Here is a 21623-nt window from a genome sequence, read left to right as displayed (position 1 = left end):
TGACAGCTGAAGCTATGAATGTGAACCATTTTCCCACAAGAATGAGTAGAGTACAGAGGGCCTGAGGAAACACCAAACGTAATAGACAGGTGAAGAAAGAAGATCCTCTGACTCACAGCCATAGATATTTTAGTACAATAGGTAAATGATAACTAATACATACACGTGGTTCAAAAGTCAAAAAGTATAAAAAGATTTATAGTGAAATGTTTCCCATCCCTCTCCACCAGCCACCCAGTTCTCCCTATTAGCAATGACTGTTATTCATTTCTTATACTTTGAGAGTGTTTTTAAGAGGGAAGCAACTTGAGCATTTCTATAAGAGAGCAAGAGGACAAGAAATACAGGAGCAAGGAAATAAATGATGGATGAGATCCCTAAGGAGACAAGAAGGAATTAAGGAACAGCTTTGGGCAAGAGGAAGTCTTTATCTTCCACTGAAATGACAGGTGAGAAGGTAAGGCTCAGATGCAGATCAGGAAGGAGACAAAAATTAAAATAATTCACTCCTAAGGCCTCTGTATTCTTGATGAAATAGGAGGCAGAGTTGTCTGTTGAGAATGTGGAAAGAGGATGGTGATGGGATTGGGACCCACAGAGTAATGAAGCTTTAGAATTGCCACTGGAAAATGGGAGAAAGCTGACTACGGACACTGAGGAGATGTAGGCAACATGAATTACTACAATTAGCATGGTTGTGGGACTTTTTTCCCTTTCACCATTACTCAGGAGTCTGGTTGTAGAGAAGACATGTTTGCATTGATGAGGGATATGGGCAAAATCAGCATTTGTATCCACTGGAGAATGGGGGAAACTGAGGCTAGAAAGAATGAGACTTGGCTAAGGGCTCAATGGACAAAGGCCTGCATTCCCTTCTTGGCATGAGCTTAGCAGAAACTTTTTCTCCCAGAGCTTCAAGATTGGATCTGGGTTCTGGGTGAGAGTTTATTTTTTCCTCTTCTTTGGAAGAGTTAAGTTGCTTTCATTTCTTTCACTATGTATAGTGCTACAGTGAACATCCTTGCACTACTTTCTCTGTGCTCTTGTTGTGAAGGTAGACACCCACAGGTGACATGTGGGTGTTAACGTACGTGCATTTCCAGTTTTACTGAATATTGGCAGTTGCTCTCCAAAGTAGTCATTCTAGTTTACATTCCCACTATTACTATAAATTAAGGTTCTGGTTTATCCCTGTCCTCACTAATAATTGGCATTCTCAGACTTTTAAATTTTCATTAATATGATGGATATGAAATGATACCTCACTGTTGGTTTAATTTTGAATTTCCTAGATTATGAATTTAAGAATTTTTTGCTAGGTCTATTGGCCATTTTTCTTTTCAGTGAATTTCCGGTATATATCCTTTGCCCATTTTTTGCTTGGGTTGTTTGTCTTTTTCTTACTAATTTGTATATATTCTGTATATTCTGTGTACTAATTCTTTGCCAGTTATATGGGTTATAATTTTTTCCCCCAGTTTGTCACCTCTTTTTTTATTTTTGTTTATGGTATCTTGTCATACAGAAGTTTTAACTTTTTTGTGGTTAGCTAGATCTTTATGATTGGTGCTTTTAAATTTTTTTTTATTTTTTAAAGTATTTTTAAATTCTTACTAAAATATTAAAGGAAATTTAAAATTAAAAAACTTCACACATAATTCTGCCACCTGTTGCACATACCTATTTCCGTTTTCCTTCTGGTTTCTATCGACACATGTATCTATTTGTACATTGTAATTACAATGTATAGTTATAAATAGTATATTGAAAACAAAAGTTTTCTCCTTTAATCCCGAATTACATTATTGCACAAACATGTAGCTGTATCTTTATGTTATCTTAGTGATTACCAATTTAAATGAGTGGATGTTGTTTTTTTAAGTGTTCTGTGGTTGGAAATTTCAGTTGTTTCCAGTTCTGTGTTTGTTGCAAGCATTGCTCCTATAAAGGTTATTTTACTCAGTATATCTTCCGGGTGGCTCACTGGATGGAAGGTGGCACTGGGGTGTCTGCTTTTCCAGATGGGTCTCCTCCACATCTGTGGTGCATACCTTAGATCTGTGAATCTGCTTCCCCACAACTTTAGTGTCTAGTTCTGGATGCTGGACAAACCAGAAGTGTTGACAGGCTTGGTTCTTCCTGAAGCCTTTCTCCTGAGCGTGTAAACAGCCATCTCTTTGCTCCCTATGTCCTCACATGGTGGTCCTTCTGTGCTGATTGGTGCTTTTGGTGTCTTACTTTAAAAATGACATAAGGATAGATAGACTCTTGCTATCTAAAAGCTTTACAGTCTTGCTTTTCATTTTTGGATTGTTAAACCGGTATTTATATTGGTATATGATATGAGATAGATACTAATTTTATCTTTTTTCCAAATAAATAGTTGGCTATTCCACCACTATTTATTGAATAATATGTTTTTTCTTCCCTGATTTATACAAAGCTCCACATATACATGAGACTATTTTTAAGTTTTCTCTTCTATTCAGTGGATGGAAGGTGGTACCTTATTGTTTTAATTACCATAGCTTTATAGATATTCTGTCGTGTAGGATGACTTCCTCTCTACCTCACCTTATTATTATTATTATTATTATTATTATTATTTTATTATTTTATTTTATTTTTTTAAGTTGTCTTGGCTTTTATTCATCTTTGACATATGAATTTTAGTATCAGCCATGAAAAATCTTTCTTGGTGTTTGGGTGGAATGACTGATTTTCAGATTAATTTGGGAGAGTTGGCATTTTATAATACTGAGTCTTTCTATTCCTTGACGTAGCTCTCTGTATTAAGGTTATTTTTATGTTTTTGAATAAAGTTTAATAATTTCCTATAAATATGTCTTATGCATCTTATGTTGAATTTATTAGAATTTATTTGTTATTATTGAAAATGGTATTTTTTTAAAGATCCACACATTATATTTGATTATGTCATTTTAGTTTCTTACTCTAGAACAGTCTCCCCTCCATCCACTTTTTTCTCTTATCTTATTGACTTATCAAAGAAAACAGGTTGTTTGTCATGTAGAATCTCCCAAGTATGTCTGATTGCTTTCTGCTGATATCATTTAACTTATTTCCCAGTATTTTTTTGTAAACTAGAATTTGGATTTAAATGTTGATAAGATTCAGATTCAGCTTTTTTGACAATAATGTTTCATATGTGTGCTTAATATTGCATTGTATCTAGATCTAATATCAGACATTTCTTTAAAAAGCTCTAATTTTTCTACATACAGCTTTTTACATGTCAATCATACCCCAATAAAGTGGTTTTAAAAAAAAAAAGGCCCTGGTTTCTTTTTGCTCAGAATGATGTTTTAGACTACAATCTGGGCTCTAGGAGACATAGAAGCTCTAATTTTAATGTAATTGATTTTTTCGGTCTTTTCCTTTATGGTTTGTGATTTCTCAACCCATATTGGCTTCTTAAAGAGAACATAGAAAGTAAATACAGAACAGTTCCATCATCCCCTACAATTTTCTACTTCCTTTTTTTATACAATGTTGTATTTTTCTTAGATTTATTAATTGCCTCACTTTTAAAGTTGCTTACTTTTCTGTGTTTCTGTCACTAATTCATCCTCAGACTTTCTAAAAGGAACATAAATATATCAATATGTATAAACACATCAGATATTCTGTCAGTTACTTCTTTTCTCCTTTGAGACAACCCTCCTGGAAGCCAGCCATTCGCTCTTCAAATCTCTCTACTGATTGCGATCTAGGCTGCTGCAGAGCTGTCATCTTGTGACTTCTCTTCACCACCTTCTCTCTCCTGTGTTGGATGTCCAGGTTTCTAGGTCCCATGTTTTGCTCTTTCTTGGTTTACTCGATCATTTCAAAGAACTCAACCCATATTGGCTTCTTAAAGAGAACATAGAAAGTAAATATTTTGAGAACTTGCATGATTGAAAATGTTTTATTCTATTTTTTTGAATGATAACTTACCTTTGTATAGAATTCTAGATTAGAAATAATATTCTCTCAGAATTTTTTGTCCCAAGCCCAGAGATAGACAAATCTCCTTAATGACTTTCTGTGCAGTAAGTAGATTTTTTTTTTTTTCTCTCCAAAGTTTATTTACCCTTTCACTGAGGTCCCATTACGTAAGGTCCCAGTTCAAAATCCCTGCTTCGTACCACCTTTAGGCCACATCTTTTGGCACAATTGTAGCCTTTAAAAACCCCAGTTAGCATAGCTGAGGTACTAGCTCAGTTTCACTTTCTCTTTAGTTCTGGCACTTGGTATTTTCCCATTCCTTCTTGTAAGTTCGAATATATTTGCAATAATTTTTAATGTCTTATACAAAATTTTTAAGTGTTTGTAACAGAATTTTGGGTTTCTTATGCCACCAGTTTTCCCAGAGGCTTATATAGTAGACACTTAACGTACATTATTTATTTTATTTAATCCTCCAGCCGCACTCTGAGGTAAATACTGTCTTTGTCCACATTTTACAGATGAGAAGGGTAGGGCTCAGAGAGGTTGCCTAAGGTTCAGGTAGAAACTATGCATTAGGTGTCAAAGTCTTAGTAAACACATTGAGCAGTTAAGGAATAAGTAGGACAATGACTGCTAGGTACAGCCAGACAGCACACGTCTCGGTGGAAATTGCATTTTTTATTGGAGAGTGCAGTAGTGGAGTGGATTAGGGACATGGTGAAGAAGAGTTAGAAGAGAACTATGTGCCCTCCAGAGGAGTATCAGGAAACCTGGCTTGGATCTGCTTTTTGAAGAAGGACCTCTTGAATGTCACTTTCTGAATCTCGTAGGAAGAATTGGAATTTGTGATGGTAGAGCGATGTGTAGGGATAGATATTCTTAGTGTGAAGAGGACAGAGCAGCTCTAGAAACAACATAAAAATGTTGGTACATCCTATACTTTAACAGCTGAAGAAATACTACAAAGCTGAGATATGAAGGGATATAGTTAACCCCAAATTGTATATTCTGAAGGCCTCACTCAGTATAAGCATATACCTTTAAAACTTTTACCCAGGTCTATATTTCTTTGAGATATACTAAAAAAGAAAACACATCAATTAAATAACTTCATTGGTAGTCTTTCTTTCTGGGTAGCAGCCTGAATTATATACATTCAGGGTATATTTTGTCTTTTTTTTTTTAGAAGTTGAACAATTTGGGGGAGAATAGAAAGGCCAATGAAAAATGAAATTGAAAAGCATCAGAGACCTTCTTTACAATAATAGCTGATTATTCACACAAGATCTCTCTCTGTAGCCAGTTGAACACTTCTAAGGATACTTAAATTTGCAAAAGCTTTATCATTGAGTACACTAAGAAATTAATTTACTTCAGCATATTAGTTTCTGTTTTAAGAGACAACCCTAATATTACCTTTATTAGCTGATTATGAGGATGTAAATTTTTTTTCCTTGAAGTTACCCAGAATGTTAGCTCCGAAGATCATAAAGGAGATCTTTCGTATTTATTGTGTATATGGCCTCTTGGATTTCTAATCCCCACAGCAACCTTGAAAGGTAGATGGTATTCTATTTTGCAGTTGAGAAACCTGATACTCAGAGTTTAATTAACCTGCTCCAAATCCCACACCTGGTTAGGTATTGAGCCAGAGCTAGAACCCAGCCCTGGATTATGAGATGTATTTGTGCATCTTAGATTTCCATGCTTTTTTTTTTACTCTATCCTGTTGCCTCCAAAACTAAGCATCAGTAGTCTTTGTAATCTACTCTTAATTCTAGACCCTTGGCTTTAGAACAGGTTCAGTTTGCCTGATATTTCAAAATTACGTTTTTCTTCTCTTTGTGAGTCTGTGGAGTTCATAATAATTTATGTAGATTTTTTGTGTGTACATTAGATACTTGTATGTATATAGAACTTCTTTAAAGTATGTATTCAGTGGTTCTTAGTACGTATAAAACTCTTAATGAAATGTTTTTGTGTAAAACATTCATTCATTCATTCATTTATATTTTCGTTTTTTAACGCCTACAGCACCTGGTATTTCAAGGTGGTCTCCCATCCAAGTACTAACCAGGCCCGACCCTACTTAGCTTCTGAGATCGGACGAGATCGGGCACATTCAGGGCAGCGTGGCTGTAGATGTGTAAAACATATTTAAAAATTATCAAATCTCTTAACAAGACTCAAGGACTATGTAGTATCCTGTCTTGCAAGTGTACAGCTATTGCTTCTTGATATCTGCCTCTAAGTGGAAGGAGATCCAGGGTTTTAGAAAGACTTTCCATTCTATCTAGGGCCATATGAGCAAGAAGCTTGGCTCTTGAGCAAGAAAGAGCTCTTCTTCTTGGGCAAGAAGTAAGAATGCGGTCTGTGGTCAGTACATAAAGCAAAGCTGGCTGGCTGCTTGGATACTGAGCCTGACCCATGTTAGATGCTCCTCTTGATTATACAAGGTAATTGGCCATTGGTACCATTTTTGTGCTTTAGAAACAATGCAATTGTTTCTTAGATAAATGTTTTGAGAACAGGTTAGTGAGGTATATTTAAGAGGCATCAGCAGACTAAATCTATCATAGAGTTCTGTAGCCTATGTTTAAAGCATTTATCTTATATTGCAGTTCTCATGGCTTCTCTTAATTTAGAGATTATGGAGTTGATAATTTTCTGTTTAATCTAGCAGGAATCTTTCTTTGGCCTCAGGCAAGCCTCATTTATCTTTTGCCTCAGTTTCACAACCAAGAAAATAGGGATAATGATATCAACACACTAGTTAGAGGTTTAGTTATTTAAGTTCTTTGATGTAGAAAAAGGACTATTGTTATCTGCCTTATGAAATAGCTAACATGCTGCAACAGAGAACAAACTATGCCGATGAAATCCCCATCCTAGAGACAGCTTATTAGAAAGATTGAGCATACATGCTATTTTTAGATGTTCAAAAAGCTAAGTGCAAGTTATTTTCAGTTGAGTGTTTGATGTCTTTATCAAATTGCAAATCTCTGTCATTTTTTCCTGGAACCTTTCATTTTGCCCAAGGACTTGTTTTTGGCAGATTTTTATCTACTTGAAAAGAATGAATACAGGGAAGATCTGAGAACTTGGTCAAGGGAAGATCTGAGAACTTGGTCTCAACTTGCTTGAAGACTTTTTTGAAGTGGCAGCTTTCCTTCTTATGACTGCTTTGGTGGGCTGTGGTTGCCTAGGAGGGCCTTGTATATCCCCAAGGATGCTTTCTTTGAGTCCGTCGGTGGCATAGTGAAGAGCCCAGCAGTTATGGCAGAAACAAGTTAAGTTGAATGAGGGAATTTTTAAACCCTCCTCCTCCCTAGGAGATCTTAGTGGAGATTTTCTCTTGACTGTACTAACCGAGCACATGTAACCCAAACCTTGAAGTGTTTTTATCTTACCCTTTCAAACACAGCAGCTTCTAAGAGCTCTGGTATGTGGGATGGGATTTCTGCATCCCTTTACTATATTTGGTAGCTAGAAAACTTGCAAGGTCTATGTGAGCCTGATTCTTTTGAGTCATTTTTTTTCTTCTGTACATATACATATATTTGGTTAGTAGGAACACTTCTGTGGAATGAAGGACTATAGGGAAAGGCTGTGATAGGTAGGAAGCATGATAGAAAGCCTAGGATGTCATCACAGACTTTCTTTAAGTGACAAGCAACCTACATGGCCTAGACTTTTGGAAACTCTTGGTAGGGCCCCCTATCCTGCTCTGAATCATAAGGTAACAACACTACAGCCTGACTAGTAGAATGGACCAAGTAATTTGTGGGAAGTCAGTAAACATTCTGTCATCATGACCAGGGAGTTCATTTGAAGTAGCCTGTAGCTACCCAACTTTTTTCAGCTCTTAACTTAGGCTTTATCTACTCCAACAAGCCCTCCCTGACTTTCTAAGACTGGATTAAATACCATTTTTCTGTACTGCACAGAGGATTAAAATGATCTGTTATATCATCATCTGTCTGTGGAAGAATAGTTTGACCTTTGTCGTTATACAATTTTCTGTCATAAATGATTTCAGAGATAGGGCAGCCCTTTCATCTTAAGGATAATGGAACGGATGCCCAAAGAGGAAGTGACTTATTCAAAGTCACATGAGGAATTAATAGAAAAAGAAAACATATCTAATCTTAGAAATTGCTTTTTGGGGGTGATAAAACCCTGATTTTAGTTTAGTTTTTTTTTTTTTTTAACTTGTTAGTTGTCTTTTTCTCATGTTGTTATAAACTTCTATTTGTCACAGCCATTTACTACCCACCCTCAGCTGATCTTCTCCCAGGCTTTCTGGTTTCCAACTAAACTGGACAATATTTCCATGCCATACTTCAAGATAAAATTAAAATTCAAGTCACAGGCAGAAAATATATAATGTAATTGTAAGAGCATGTTCCATGGTCTTGAAATGGAACAAATGATATTTTTGTCCTGTGGCGTATTTGTGTGTGACCAAAGAAAAAGAATGAGATTATTTAATATAAACTCAGAGTAATAAATTATTTCAAAGCGGTTTGATTTGAGGGAACACAAAGCCTTTGTTGTTTCTCTATTAATATCAGTGCATTTTGAGATTAAAATTAATTGTAGATATCTAAATCCTGGAAGAGAAGTGACTAGCATTTTTATAGAGAACTCATTTAACAATGGTAGAAATTAGCTCATTCTCAGTTATTTCTTAGCTTTACACAGGAAAGATGAGTAGAATTTCTCTATTCGTTCTTAATCTGAAGAAGAAAACTTCCTATAGGAAAGTGAATGAACTATAAATATTATCGTTCTAATTTTTTTAAATTATAAATCGAGCCTATCACCCTCCAGCCATGCCCCCCAAGGCAGCTTTATCTGCTTTCTTTCCTTCCAGACGTCTCTGCCTTTTTCTTTTTTGGAGGCAGCAGGTTTGTTCCCTACTTCATTGCTTTAGGGAGCTGCAAAATTACCTTTATGGCCCCTATTCTAATTCTGAACAGTCTTTACAAAGGGGGCACTCAGCTCTGTCAGAAAGTATGCTTTTTCTAAATATCTAAAATTGGATGTTTTCATCTTTGAGTCAGTTTAAACAAGGAAAAGGAAGTAACATGAAGGGTGCTAACATTTACTGATTTTTATTTGCCAGCACTAGGTTGAACTCTGGGGATGCAAAGATAAAAGAGCTCCTTATGAAGCTCACAGTCTAAATGGAGAAGAAACCATGTAATCCAATTTAGTGATTTAAAGTCTGGAATGGATCAGAAAAGACTTCATCCCTAGAGGGAATAATGTATTGGCTCTGCCCTTTATATTAACTGACAGAACCTGAATCTTGATGGATGAATGTGTAGTGGGCTGGGAAGAAAGAATTGGGAATGCATTCTTGGCAGTTCACACTAGCAAGTTAACATTAGCTATGTGTTTAGCCAGGGGAATTATGGGAGAGATTAGGTAGGTGGAGTCATATTTTGAAGACCCTTAATGTCATGCTCCAAAATGGCGTGTTCTCAGAGCCAAGGAGGTACAGCCTGGAGGAAAATATTAGAATTTCTAGTTCTTTTAATTTTGTCTCTCTTTCTTATAATATCTAGTTTTGTGTATGTTATATAAAGAGCATATTATATCAGTGATTAGTGTATTTTTGAGTAATTTTTTAAATTTTAAATAAAATTTTAAAATAAATTTTAAAAGTAAGTAGGAATAAATAGGCATTCAGCTTTTTTTATATTCGAAGAACACTATTTTAAGACTCTTTAAACAGGGAAATGAAATAAGCAGTAGAATTGGAGTATAAATTAGAATAGGGGAAAACTGGAATGAAAGAGAGACCAGTTAAGAGACTGGGAAAATATTTTGAGGCCTGAACTAAGATAGATAGTGGAGATAGAAGAGAAGGACTTGAGAACCAGTGAGATGTTGGGTAGGGGACTGGGCAGGAGAAGGCAGGCATCCGTCCTAGACTACAGCCTAGACTACAGACTTCAAATCCTGCATGATGGTGACACTATGATTAAGCTAAGGACCACAGGAAGGATATTTAGCCCTCAGCCTAAGGATTATTACATTTTTTACTTACAAACTGAGTTGGTCATTCCTTTCTGCACCTAGTGCCCCGACCTTAGTAAAAACAAAGTGGCATTTGGACCTTTGCTGTATACTTTAGGGACTGCAGACTAGGAATCTTTAACAAGCATTTCTAACTGAAATTGAATATGATGAGGTCTCCATTGCAGTTAGACACTGGTGCTTATTAAAGCACCAAACTACTCTTGAGTATTGGATTGGGACTGGACCACGTAGGAAATTGTAAATTGTGACTGTTCATAGTCACACCAAGTAACGGAATTCGTTAGTTCCATATGGGCAGGGGTGGAGTACAGGATGATGATTTGGATCATAGCCATTGTTTGCAGAAGTGCTGGTGGGTAAAAGCATGTTAGTTACCTTGCCCTGACAGTTATTTTCCAGGGAAGAAGTATGTTTTGCTTTCTCCTTGCCATAGGAAATTATTTGCCAGATTGTGTTATTTATAACAATTTGTCATGAACAACTGCCAGGAAAAGAAAAGAGGCTATTCCCAGTAGCTCTCCCCACCTCCCACCCCATCATTACCTCACACACATATACATCCGGTTTTCTGATTTAACTTTTTGTTTTCTTGTAGTTTTACTCAATGGTTTTGGTTTGATTGAAAATGTTCTTATAATGAAAGATTTCTGGGCTTTACCATGGCTTGGTAATTAGGTTTTCTGAGCTTAATTTGTTTGCTTTAGCCAGGACTAACTGGCAGCAGTTTGGATTTTGAATTCCCAGGTGTCTTGATTTCTCCTCAAACACTGAAGTGCTGTCTTCCGCCTTTCCGTGAAAACCTTGTGTATTTCCACTTTGTCAGAAATACACACATTTGCTGTGCCTTAGAGCTGTGTTTTTTGCCCTTAACATTGCCCTGGCTCCTCTAGAGGAGAAGTCTTGGGATAAAGCATCCTAAGGACTGTTAGGGTAGTGATTAGGAAAGTCTGTGGGGATTCCAGCTGGCCTCTGCAGAAGAAGAGGCATACTGTTGGTGATAGAGAAGAAATCACCAATCCTCCAAAGCACAAGGCAGCCGAGGATTGGTGTGTTTGGGAAATTTTCAAGTTAACTGCATTTCAGGTATACTATACAGTTGCTTCACAGTCCAAACAGCCTCTGTTGATTTGTTGCTTGTGGTCACAGATGATCAGAAATACTTCTAGCTCTTAGTTTTTTGACTTTTTCTCTCTGGGCTTCAGTTAGTAATAGAACATTTGCATTTTCAGAATGGACTTTACATTTTTAGAATAAAAGTCAAAACAATTGTCACTTATTTTCTTTCTATTATAGCTTTTATGAAAATGTAAAGAAAAATAGATAGTATTATGAAGATGTGATTTAGTTTTCCTTTTAGACTTTTGTTTCTTTTTCCAGGATTTCCAGCTTTAGAAACAAAGAACACTGATCAGAGAGCAAAGACTTTCCTTTGGAAGTGGTGGAGTTGCAAAGAGGATGGGAATGCGTTTGGTCTCAGTGAGTCTTATGTGGTGCATTCTCTGTGGGAACAGAGGCCAGAGAGGGCCTGACGGGTAGCTTCTCTATCTGTATCCCATGCTCTGCCCTTTCAGATTTATGCCTTTCTTTTAACACTGAGAACAGATGGCAACCAGACACTGGGGGAGAGAGGGGTCTCTTCCTTGTACTCCTTGGGGACTGTGCATTCAGTTTAGCAAAATGTCACCTAGAAGCAAAGAGAAAAATGAAGTTGTAGACTGTTCACAATTATGCAGGACTTGTTTGGCATTCACCATACTGACAGATTTATTTTTTGCAGATATTGAGTGATAACAGCATTTATTCTCTAAGATAACATTGTCAGCACTTCAGAGGCATCTGCATTGGAGTCATTTTCTTCACTTTAGAGTATACATAATAATTGAATTTCTTGAAGAACAGTCAGCTTGCAAAAATCAATCATCTTATTAGAACTACTTAAAATAGAAAGGAGATTTCTTTTTCTCTCAGCAAACTCATTTTTATTGTAATGAAATGGGGCAACTTCTGTACTGACATGTCTTTGGTAATGGCCCAGCTCTCTGCCTTTCTAAGCATTGCTGTAAAAAGTAGGATTCTGCAAACTTTCTTCCTAAGCTTGCATGTATGTGGGCTGATTCGTTAATGTTTGATGGTTCATCGATGATAAACATAGGAATTTTTTCCCCTAAAAAGATGTTTATAGAGACTTTTCTTTAGCGCAGAGTCAAAATCCAAAAGGATTAAAAAAGAAGCAGAAGGGTAGAAAAAATCTAAATTTGAACTTTTTAAGATAAGACCTTCAAAAGGAATTGTTTAGGCTACGTATAATGAGTTATATGTAGGAAGAGCAATGATGATTCTGGTACAGATTCTGTACAGATGGTCCCCGACTAACAATGGTTTCATTACAACTTTACAACGGGGCTAAAGCACTATGCATTCAGTAAAAACTGTATTTCGAATTTTAAATTTTGATCTTTTCATGGGCTAGCAATATGCAGCAGGATACGCTCTCGTGATGCTGGGCAGCGGCAGTGAGCTGCAGCTCCCAGTCAGGCACACAGTCACAATTAAACAACTGATATGCTGCAGTGTACTGTGTTGCCAGCAGTTTTGGGATGTTGTGTTCTGAGCACATGTAACATAGACTAGGCTAAACTATGATGTTCGGCAGGTTAGGTGTATTAAACGCATGTTCAACTTAACAATATTTTCAACTTATGATGGGTTTATTAGGTTGTAACACTATTGTAAGTCGAGGAGCATCTATATTCAAAATAAGAAACTTCAGGGAGAAAGTCAAAGCATTTTTTTTTTAACTTTAAGTTTATTGGGGTAACATTGGTTAATACAATTATATAATTTTCAGGTGTACATTATAATTTGACATCTGTATATTCTATTATGTGTTTACCATCCAAAGTCCAATTTCCTTCAGCTACCATATATTTGATCCCCTTTACCCACTTCACCCTTCCCCTACCACCCTATCCTCCTTTAACCCTCTGCCTACCCCATCCTCCCCTACCCGCTACCCTCTGGTAACCACTAGTCTATAGTCCATGTCCATGAGTCTCTGTTTGTCCTGCTCATTTGTTGCTTTTAAGTTTATATCCCACATGTAAGTGATATCATTTTCAACTTTTTCTCTCTGGCTTATTTCGCTTAGCAAGATTATCTTGAGGTCCATCCATGTTGTAGCAAATGGCAGTATTTCATCTCTTCTTATGGCTGAGTAATATTCCATTGTATATATGGACTATTCCATTGTATATATTGACTTCTTTAGCCAGTCGTCTATCGTAGGACACTTCGGTTGCTTCCATGTCCTGGCCACTGTGAATAATGCTGCTATGAACATCGGTGTGCAAATATCTTTTCAGATATGGGTTTTCAAGTCTTTGGGGTAAATACCCAGTAGAGGAATTGCTGGATCATATAGTAGATCAATTCTTAGTTTTTTGAGGAACCCCCTGTTTTCCATAGTGTCTGTACCAATTCGCAGTCCCACCAGCAGTGTATGAGGGTCCCTTTTTCTCCACATCCTCTCCAACATTTGTTATTACTTGTCGTGTTGATTATAGCTATTCTAACAGGTGTGAGATGGTATCTCATTGTGGTTTTGATTTGCATTTCTCTAATAGCTAGCAATGTTGAGCATCTTTTCAAATATTTGTTGGCCATTTGTATGTCCTCTAGGGAGAAGTATCTGTTCAGGTCCTTTGATTGAATCATTTGGTTTTTTGTTGTTATTGAGTTGTATGAGTTCTTTGTATATTTTAGATGTTAGGCCCTTATTGGAGGTGTTGCTTGCAAATATATTTTCCCATTCGGATGGTTGTCTCTTTACCTTGTTGACGATTTCTTTTGCTGAGCAGAAGGTTTTTAGTTTGATGTAGTCCTATTCATTTATTTTAGCTTTTATGTTCCTTGCTTTTGAGGTCAAATTCATAAAATCCTCAGTCAAAGCATTCTGATGGTTGAGCCTCACTTTCTGAGCAAACATGACCCTTTGCTATTATTAGTAGAATGTGAATTGAAATCATTCATTTTCCCACCCAAAGCAGGAATCCTGATTTTTAAATTAAAATGTTAGAAAAATTGGAACCACTTATAAAAATTTCCATGTATACAGATATTCACTTTCTTCTTAAACCTGAAATAATTTAGTCCAGTGGTTTCTAGACTTTTCAGAATAGCAGAACTTGTTTTCCAAACAAAAACTTATACATAAGCCTAGAAAATAAAATCAGTAAAAGAGGAGCTACTTTGATTGACTCAGAAAGGGCAGTAGGAACCAAGCTTTCTTTGAGGAGCCTTTGGGAAACTGTAGGTGTGCTGTTGAGAAACATTGGGATAGTCAATTTAAATTACAATTTAAGGAAATGGTTTTCCAGTTGATTATTTTGTGGACTTCTGTTTTCTGCATTTATGATAAAATATAATGTAACATAGACTAGGCTAAACTATACAGTTGACACTTGAACAACGTGAATTTGAATTGAGTGGATCCATTTATACACAGGTTTTTCCAATAAATACATACAGTAATATAAATGTATTTTCTTTTTTGATTTTCTTAATAACATTTTATTTTCTCTAGCTTACTTTATTATATGACTACACTGTCTAATACACATAACATCAAATGTTTATGGTATCAATAAGGCTTCCAGTCAACAGTAGGCTATTAGTAGTTTACTTTGGGAAGTCAAAGTTTCCATGGATTTTCAACTGTACAGGGTTGGTGTCCTAATCCCCACATTGTTCAAGGTTCAACTCTTTTTCTTTAAACACTGTTCAATAGTATACTTTCTTTAGTTATATGAATAGTCATTACTGGTTGTTAGATCTTGGTTATATAACTACTGTAAACCTGGTTCTTAGTAAAGTACAAATAATAGTGCTTATAGCATAGAGTTTAGAAGATTGAGATAATATGTATAAAGTGTTATCACATTTTTTGGTCAATGGTATGCATTCAATAAATGTTAATTACTATTAGTTATTATTGTAATTAAATTACTAGAATTGCAATCAGAAAACCTACCGTATGAGAAAAAATTTTTTTTTACTTCATTGATTTATTCATTGAGTCATCAAAAAATTACTAAATAAATGCCTGTTATGTACCAGTCATTGTGGTAGGTAGGCTTCATATTTCTTAACCATAAAAATAGGAGCTAATGATATTAATAGTAATAATTCCATTGCCATGGTATTGTTATAAGGATTAAATGAGTGCTTTCATACATATCTGAGGTTGTATTGTAATTGTTTACTAGCTAGATTGATTTCCCAAAGAGGAGGACATTATATTATATTTATCCTGTTATTTCCTAATGGCTAAGTGACTGCTTTATAGTATTTCATAAATAACCATATTAAATTATCAAACTGTGAAAATGCTTTTCAAACTGTAAAAGGATGTATAAATTTAAGATCATTCATTCCATAGTCATGGAAATAGACAATCTGGTGGTTTTCAGACTCTGTTTCTAAGAGCCCAGGATTTCAGAGGTGCCTCAGGATGGTAGCAGTAAGGCACATACATAGGTCTAGATACTCTAGACCTTCCCCCAGTACAATTCAATTAGAACAGCCCCATTTATTTTACTTATTTTGCTGCTGTAAAAAAGCTTTGGAAACAAATATTCAGTTTGTGCATGTTTCTAGGCCATTATAATTTATCCTGTGATGATTTGTATGATCCATTGTCCTTTGTGATGCTTACTTTCCCCTTCTCTGTTTGACAGACAGATGTTCTGGTCCTGAGCTGTGATCTGATAACAGATGTTGCCTTACATGAGGTTGTGGACCTGTTCAGAGCTCATGATGCATCACTCGCCATGTTAATGAGAAAAGGCCAAGATGGCTTAGAATCAGTTCCAGGTCAAAAGGGGAAAAAAAAAGCAGGTAATATGACTGGAGTTTATTTGTTTATTGGGTTTTTATAATATCATTCATGCTTTCTCTTAAGAAACATTTATTGAAAACCAACTATACTGCAGGCACTGTGCTCCCTAGCACTGTGTCTTATTGAGGACTTAAAAGTTCAGTAAGACACAGTCCCTGACTTGAAGAGTTTTGTAACTATTGATTAGATTCTGTAAGGTCCAAGAGGCTTTTGTATGCAGAGCAGAACACTCAGAACTGTGCGCATTGTGTTCAAGACTCAAATAATCAATTGCATATATCTAAAAAACAAAAAATTTAATTTAAAATAAAATTTTAAAAAATATTTAAAGTTGGATTACAAATTTAATTAGATAACTTTAATCGATTAAAATTACTATTACAAATGTGGTATGGTTGATTCTTTTGAATGGTCCAGTCACCCTAAATAAACAAGATGGTCATTAACCATACTATGTCTTTTTAGGATTACAACGTATTTTATACTTTCCTAAGATTCTAGTAGTAGGTTATTATTTTTATAATCTTCAAAGAGTTATAGTAATCTTACTAGACCCGAAAGAAAAGGAATAATACTCTAGTCCAGCCATGGTTATAGAATTTGGGTTATCGACCAATTGTTGATTTTTGGTTAAGACATAGTTCCTGATTGTTTTTCCCAGAGTATTTTAAACCTGAACCACTAATTCTGTGAGTGGGCCACTTTTTATAACTGAACTTATGACCAAGATACTCTGTAAGATCACACTTTTCATATAGGTTTTAGTTTTTCCTGAAATGCGTTTTTCCCCTGGAATGATGAGTTCTTTAGATTTTGCTTTTCCAGCATTATGTAACTCATTGTTCTGTCATTATTATAATCTGTTACAATTGTTAGGAGCTAGGTATGGCTTATTGATATCCTACTACTAATAGAACTATCTAGAGCTTTCATTCCTAGGATTTGAGTAATCCGATCTGTATTTCTAGTTTTCTTCTTTTAGGGCATTCAATTAACTTATAATTTGGGGCTATATCATTAAAACTTCTTTTTAGTTGCTTTTTATGTTCAAGTCATCCCTGATGTAGATTAATTTTTAGATTTTCTTTCTATCTTATTATATATAGTCCTCATGTCAATCAGCTCTTTTGTTCTTGATATATTTTCTACTTTTGCAAGGTCTGGTTTTCTTATTCACAATTCCCTGTATTCAGCCTTTTTGATGTACACAGGTAGAAACAACTGTATATCCAGACTTTATAACAGGTGTATATTTTATAAATATGAATATTTTTGTTTCTTTTTTTCATACTCTACTTATAACAATTTCAAAAGATCAAATACCCTGTTATAGTTGTTCTCGGTATTAGAACTATTTAGTACATTTCATGTTAGCTTTTATCTCTTAAATATTATAAACGCATAGCTTTTCACAATTTTATTTTAATTAACTGTAACTGTTATCTATCTACCCATCTATTTAAAAACGTTTTGATGCTTAAATTGTCACAACTTGTCTAGTGGAAGTTCCTTTAAGCTGACTCTTCTATCCTCTGAAAAGTATGTTACTGGTAATTTGTTGTTTATCTGGAGTGTGAGCATTGAGAGCAGGGAAGCAGGAAATGGGAGTGGAGAGGATACAGGGATCAGATTAAACACTTTGAACTTTATCCTCAAAACAGTGGGGGGTTGTTGAAGAATTAAACAGGAGAATGTCATATTTAGATTTGTGTTTTAGAAAGATTTTTCATTCTTGGTTTGAAATTTTGAACTCTGTATGTTCTATATTTTGTCATACTTGAAGGCTAAGATTTACCTAAATACCTGAGTTTTGAATTTCTCCTATGGAATACTAAGCATTTCAATGATAAGCATTTTTAAAAAGAATCCTAACTTTCTCAGACTGTGTATTTGGTCCACCTATTGGCTGTTCTTATGTGCCAGAACAGCCAGCAGGCCTCTCTTTCCCCAGACACTGTTTAATAGTCTGGATCCCCCTTGGTTCAAGTTTCCCAAATGGTGTTCTTACTGACTTATAGGAGAATGGCTATGGCCAGATGTTTCAGGAGCCATTTTTCTCCCCCTTGCCACTTCTTTCTCAGCAGATTTGTAGGAGATGTAGATACCGAGGAGGGCTGGATCAAATTCATATTTGGATTTTTTGGACTTTTTTTCTCCCTTCTGCAGGCCTTTACACATGTTCTCTGCCTGGAGTGCTTTCTATCTCCTCTCTTGCCACAACACACACACTCTAAATTCAGCTTAGCTTTCAAGTTATTTTCTGAGAGAGGCCTTCCTTGACCCTCTAATATGAAATTATATCCTTTTGTTTGCCCACATATGGTGGCCCCGCTCTCTTATTTACTCTCTCCTCTATTGGACTATAAGTTCCCTGAGAGCTGGGATCATCATTATATGTTTTGTTCATTTTATCCCCAGCACCTGCCCCAGTTATAGCCCATGGTGAGCAGGCAGTAGATATTATTGAATGGTTTAAATATTATTGAATGGTTAGGAGACCTGCAGCTCTTATTGCCTCCCAGGTAAGAGACAGTAGATTCAAGCTCTAACAGTTTAAATCCTGTAACTGTGAGTCTGAGCTGATTCATGAGTGAGTATTATAAGAGCCTGAGTTTATAATGATTTTTCAGATTGACACTGCATTATTTTTTAATTTATGTTTAGAAATGTTTTCAAGATTTTTCAGTAAACACCTGTTGCTGTAGCATGGCTGTAAAGAGCATAAGCTCTAGAGTTCAGACTGTAGTTTTCAGTGCCCAAAAGCTGTCTGATATTGGGCAATTTATCTAACCATCCTGAACTTCATTTTCTTTAACTATAAATGTGACTGAATCTTTTCAGGGTTTTTCTTTTGTGAGAAATAAGATGTTTGTAAAGCATTTGATCTACTCCTTGAAACATAGTAGTAGCTTAATAATTTGTAAGTGCTGTTAACTATCATCATCATCACTTTCATATACATTTTTAGTAATACTCCTATGAGAAGTAATTTGGTCCTATAGCCTAAAAAAAAATCACATTTAATAACTTTGCAAGCATTCTACATTACTTATTTAAAGGAAATTTATGTAAAATGGAAATTGTTTAAAGACCACAAAATATCAAATGTTTTTGTTTGCATAATAGCTTGTAAGTCTAAAAGGAAACTAATAGTGGCACCCTAAATATCTAGACAAGCCTCTTTGGAAGGACCACATGCAACTTTTTCTGATAATTCAGACAGGCCCTGTGTCTAGCCTTTTTTAGGTATCAACTTCTCCAAAAAAAATGGATGACCTAGAGGTGCGATAGGGACCCAGAAACCCAGCTAAGCTGTGCAGGGAAATGGAGTATATAAACTTTGGCAGATACTATTTACTGATTTTTGCAGCATCGGGTACCATTACTGAAATATAAAATCTGCCACTTGTCAGTATTCAGTCAGTGTTCCACCACTGCTTGATATTACTTATTGATTGAATGGGTCAAGAGATCAGTTTAACGCAGTTATGGGGCATGTGTTATGCCAAACACAGAAATAGGTACCAAGGCCCATATAAATGGAAGTGGGGGGTGGGGTGGGGGGGAGAAACGCACACAATATCCCTACCCTAAAGGGAAGACAGACAAGTATTTATTATTCTCTCCTTACTGATAAGGCATTTTGAGAAACTTAAAACCTGTTAGGGAAAATCTGATTAGAAGCTGTGATCTTGAGAGAACTTATGAAAGCCTCATGTATATAATTTTTGCATTCATAAAAATCAAACAGTAAAGATAAGGCATTATATAAAGAGAATATCATTGATATTATATATATATATCTTAAATAAGATATAAACACTTGCAATAATGTACAAAGATCGTTAATTTCCATTTACCATCCCTCGCTTGTTAAAAACTTCAAGATTTTTTTTCTTAATTTCAGTGAGAACATAGTATATTTATTTTGCTTTATTACAGATAATATGTTTATTAAGGGGCTTTTCTATATTCCTCTGCAAATGTTTAATGCTATTATGATTTTATGACAAATTATCGACTGTTATCTCTGCAATTCCGCTGTGTTTTGTGGAATATTTGAAATGGAAAACATTCTATGAAACTTCTCTTTAACCCATCCAGTTCACTGTAATAGTATTTCTCAAATTTCTCCCCAGTTCTCAAAGTTATATAGCCTTACTCCAGACTAGAATCAGTATATATCAGTGTGCTTCAGAATCATAGAGTCAAAGTTGTCACTTGGCTCTCACCTCTCAATCAGCCTAGTTCCCTCTCCACTAACAAATGTTGGTAGGCAGTTCTGACCCTATATTTCTTTTGCTTCAGCTTCCTTTGTTTTTCCCCAAGCTATACTTCAAAAACAGAACAAAAACAAAAACAAAACTTCTCCTGCTTGAGCTTCTGCTTGATCTATTTTCTCTTTTAAATTCCCCTCCCCTCCACTTTTTCCCCCTGCATGTATGTATGGAATCCATGCATACCCAAAACTGAAATTCTTGTGATTGAGGAAACAGGAAGTTATACAGCAGGAAGTTCAAATATGCTAGAATTCATACATCACAATGTGATAAGTACAATAATAGGAGCATGTACAACATATAGGGAGCAATTTAATGTCTCACAGGGAGATATATTTTAAAATACAGTATTACGTACAGACAAGATAACCGGTATAAAATCAGATCTCTGGCTTACAAATGCATTACATTTTGATGCAGTCATTGAATTTTAGGGTGTATTATATATAACATGCTAAGCCGTATATGGGAAACAAAGATAATCAAGATTTGCTCTCAAGCTAATATCCAATGAATTGAGCTAGGTAGTTTTGTAATTTACCAAGTTTTTATATCCATTTACAGTCTAATAACATTTTGTGGATAGTTGCTTAAGATCATATCAGTGGTTAGTGGTAGAATCAGAACTTGAAGCCATACCTTCTGACTTCACAGCCTGGGCTTTCTTTTTTGAATTTAGTTTTTTATTTCTATCAAGGTTTTATAGGCCCATAGTTCAAAGAGTGATATAATTATCTAAGAGTCTTTCACAAGGCTGAAATCAAGGTATCATCCAGGGCTTAAGTCTCATCTGAAGGCTCAACTAGGAAAGGATTTCTTCTAATCACACTTTGTTGGCAGAATTTCAGTTCCGTAAGGACTGTTGGACTGTTGAAGAATCTCAGTTTTGAGCTGGCTGTTTGCTAGAGGCTGCCCTATTTTTTTTTAATCACTTGGGCCTCTCCAACATAAAAACTTGCTGCATCAAAGCCAGCAAGGGAGATAACCTTCTAGCAAGAAGGAAGTTAACAAACTTATGTAACCTAATCTCAAAAGTAACATTCATCACTTTTGCCACATTCTGTTGGTTAGAAGTCTCTAAGGCCAGCCCACACCCAAGGGGAGAGAATACAGAAGGGTGTGAATACTAGGAGGCAGTCGTCATTCTTAGAGCCTGCCTACCACAGCTGGTCTCACTAATATATCTAGGGCCTCAGCTTTCCATCTAGTCTCTTACCATACAGGAAGCTAGCCCAGGCTTGTTCACATGGAAGCAGCAGCAGGTTCTGAGAGTGAGAGAAGCTACAAGGTCTCTTGAAGCCTAAACTCAGAACTTGCACTGTGTCACTTCCTCTGCACTGTGTTATTCAAAGCTAGTCCCTAAACCAGTCTAGATATAAAGGATAGGGAAATAAACCTAACCTCTTTTTTTTTCTGGGAGCACTTTTTTTCTTCGAAAATTTTTA

The 21623-nt window shown here is 35.7% G+C and overlaps 1 protein-coding gene and 1 pseudogene across 3 annotated transcripts in view; one reads left to right on the top strand and one right to left on the bottom strand.

The window, feature by feature from the left end:
• EIF2B3 (eukaryotic translation initiation factor 2B subunit gamma) overlaps nt 1-21623 on the top strand; it is a 95282-nt gene that overhangs the window by 15028 nt on the left and 58631 nt on the right. For all 3 annotated transcript variants that reach the window (XM_039884346.1, XM_039884343.1, XM_039884349.1), the window contains exon 4: nt 15738-15897. In XM_039884346.1, the coding sequence (XP_039740280.1) occupies nt 15738-15897 (160 nt within the window). The remainder of the gene's footprint in view (nt 1-15737; nt 15898-21623) is intronic.
• LOC120623006 (uncharacterized) lies at nt 5977-6095 on the bottom strand (annotated as a pseudogene).

This window comes from Pteropus medius, unplaced genomic scaffold (assembly GCF_902729225.1).
Source record: "Pteropus medius unplaced genomic scaffold, Ma_sr-lr_union100, whole genome shotgun sequence".
In the NCBI taxonomy this organism is placed as follows: Eukaryota; Metazoa; Chordata; class Mammalia; order Chiroptera; family Pteropodidae; genus Pteropus; species Pteropus medius.
The sequence above is the reverse complement of the archived record's forward strand: the minus strand, read 5'-3'. Positions and strand labels throughout refer to the sequence as shown.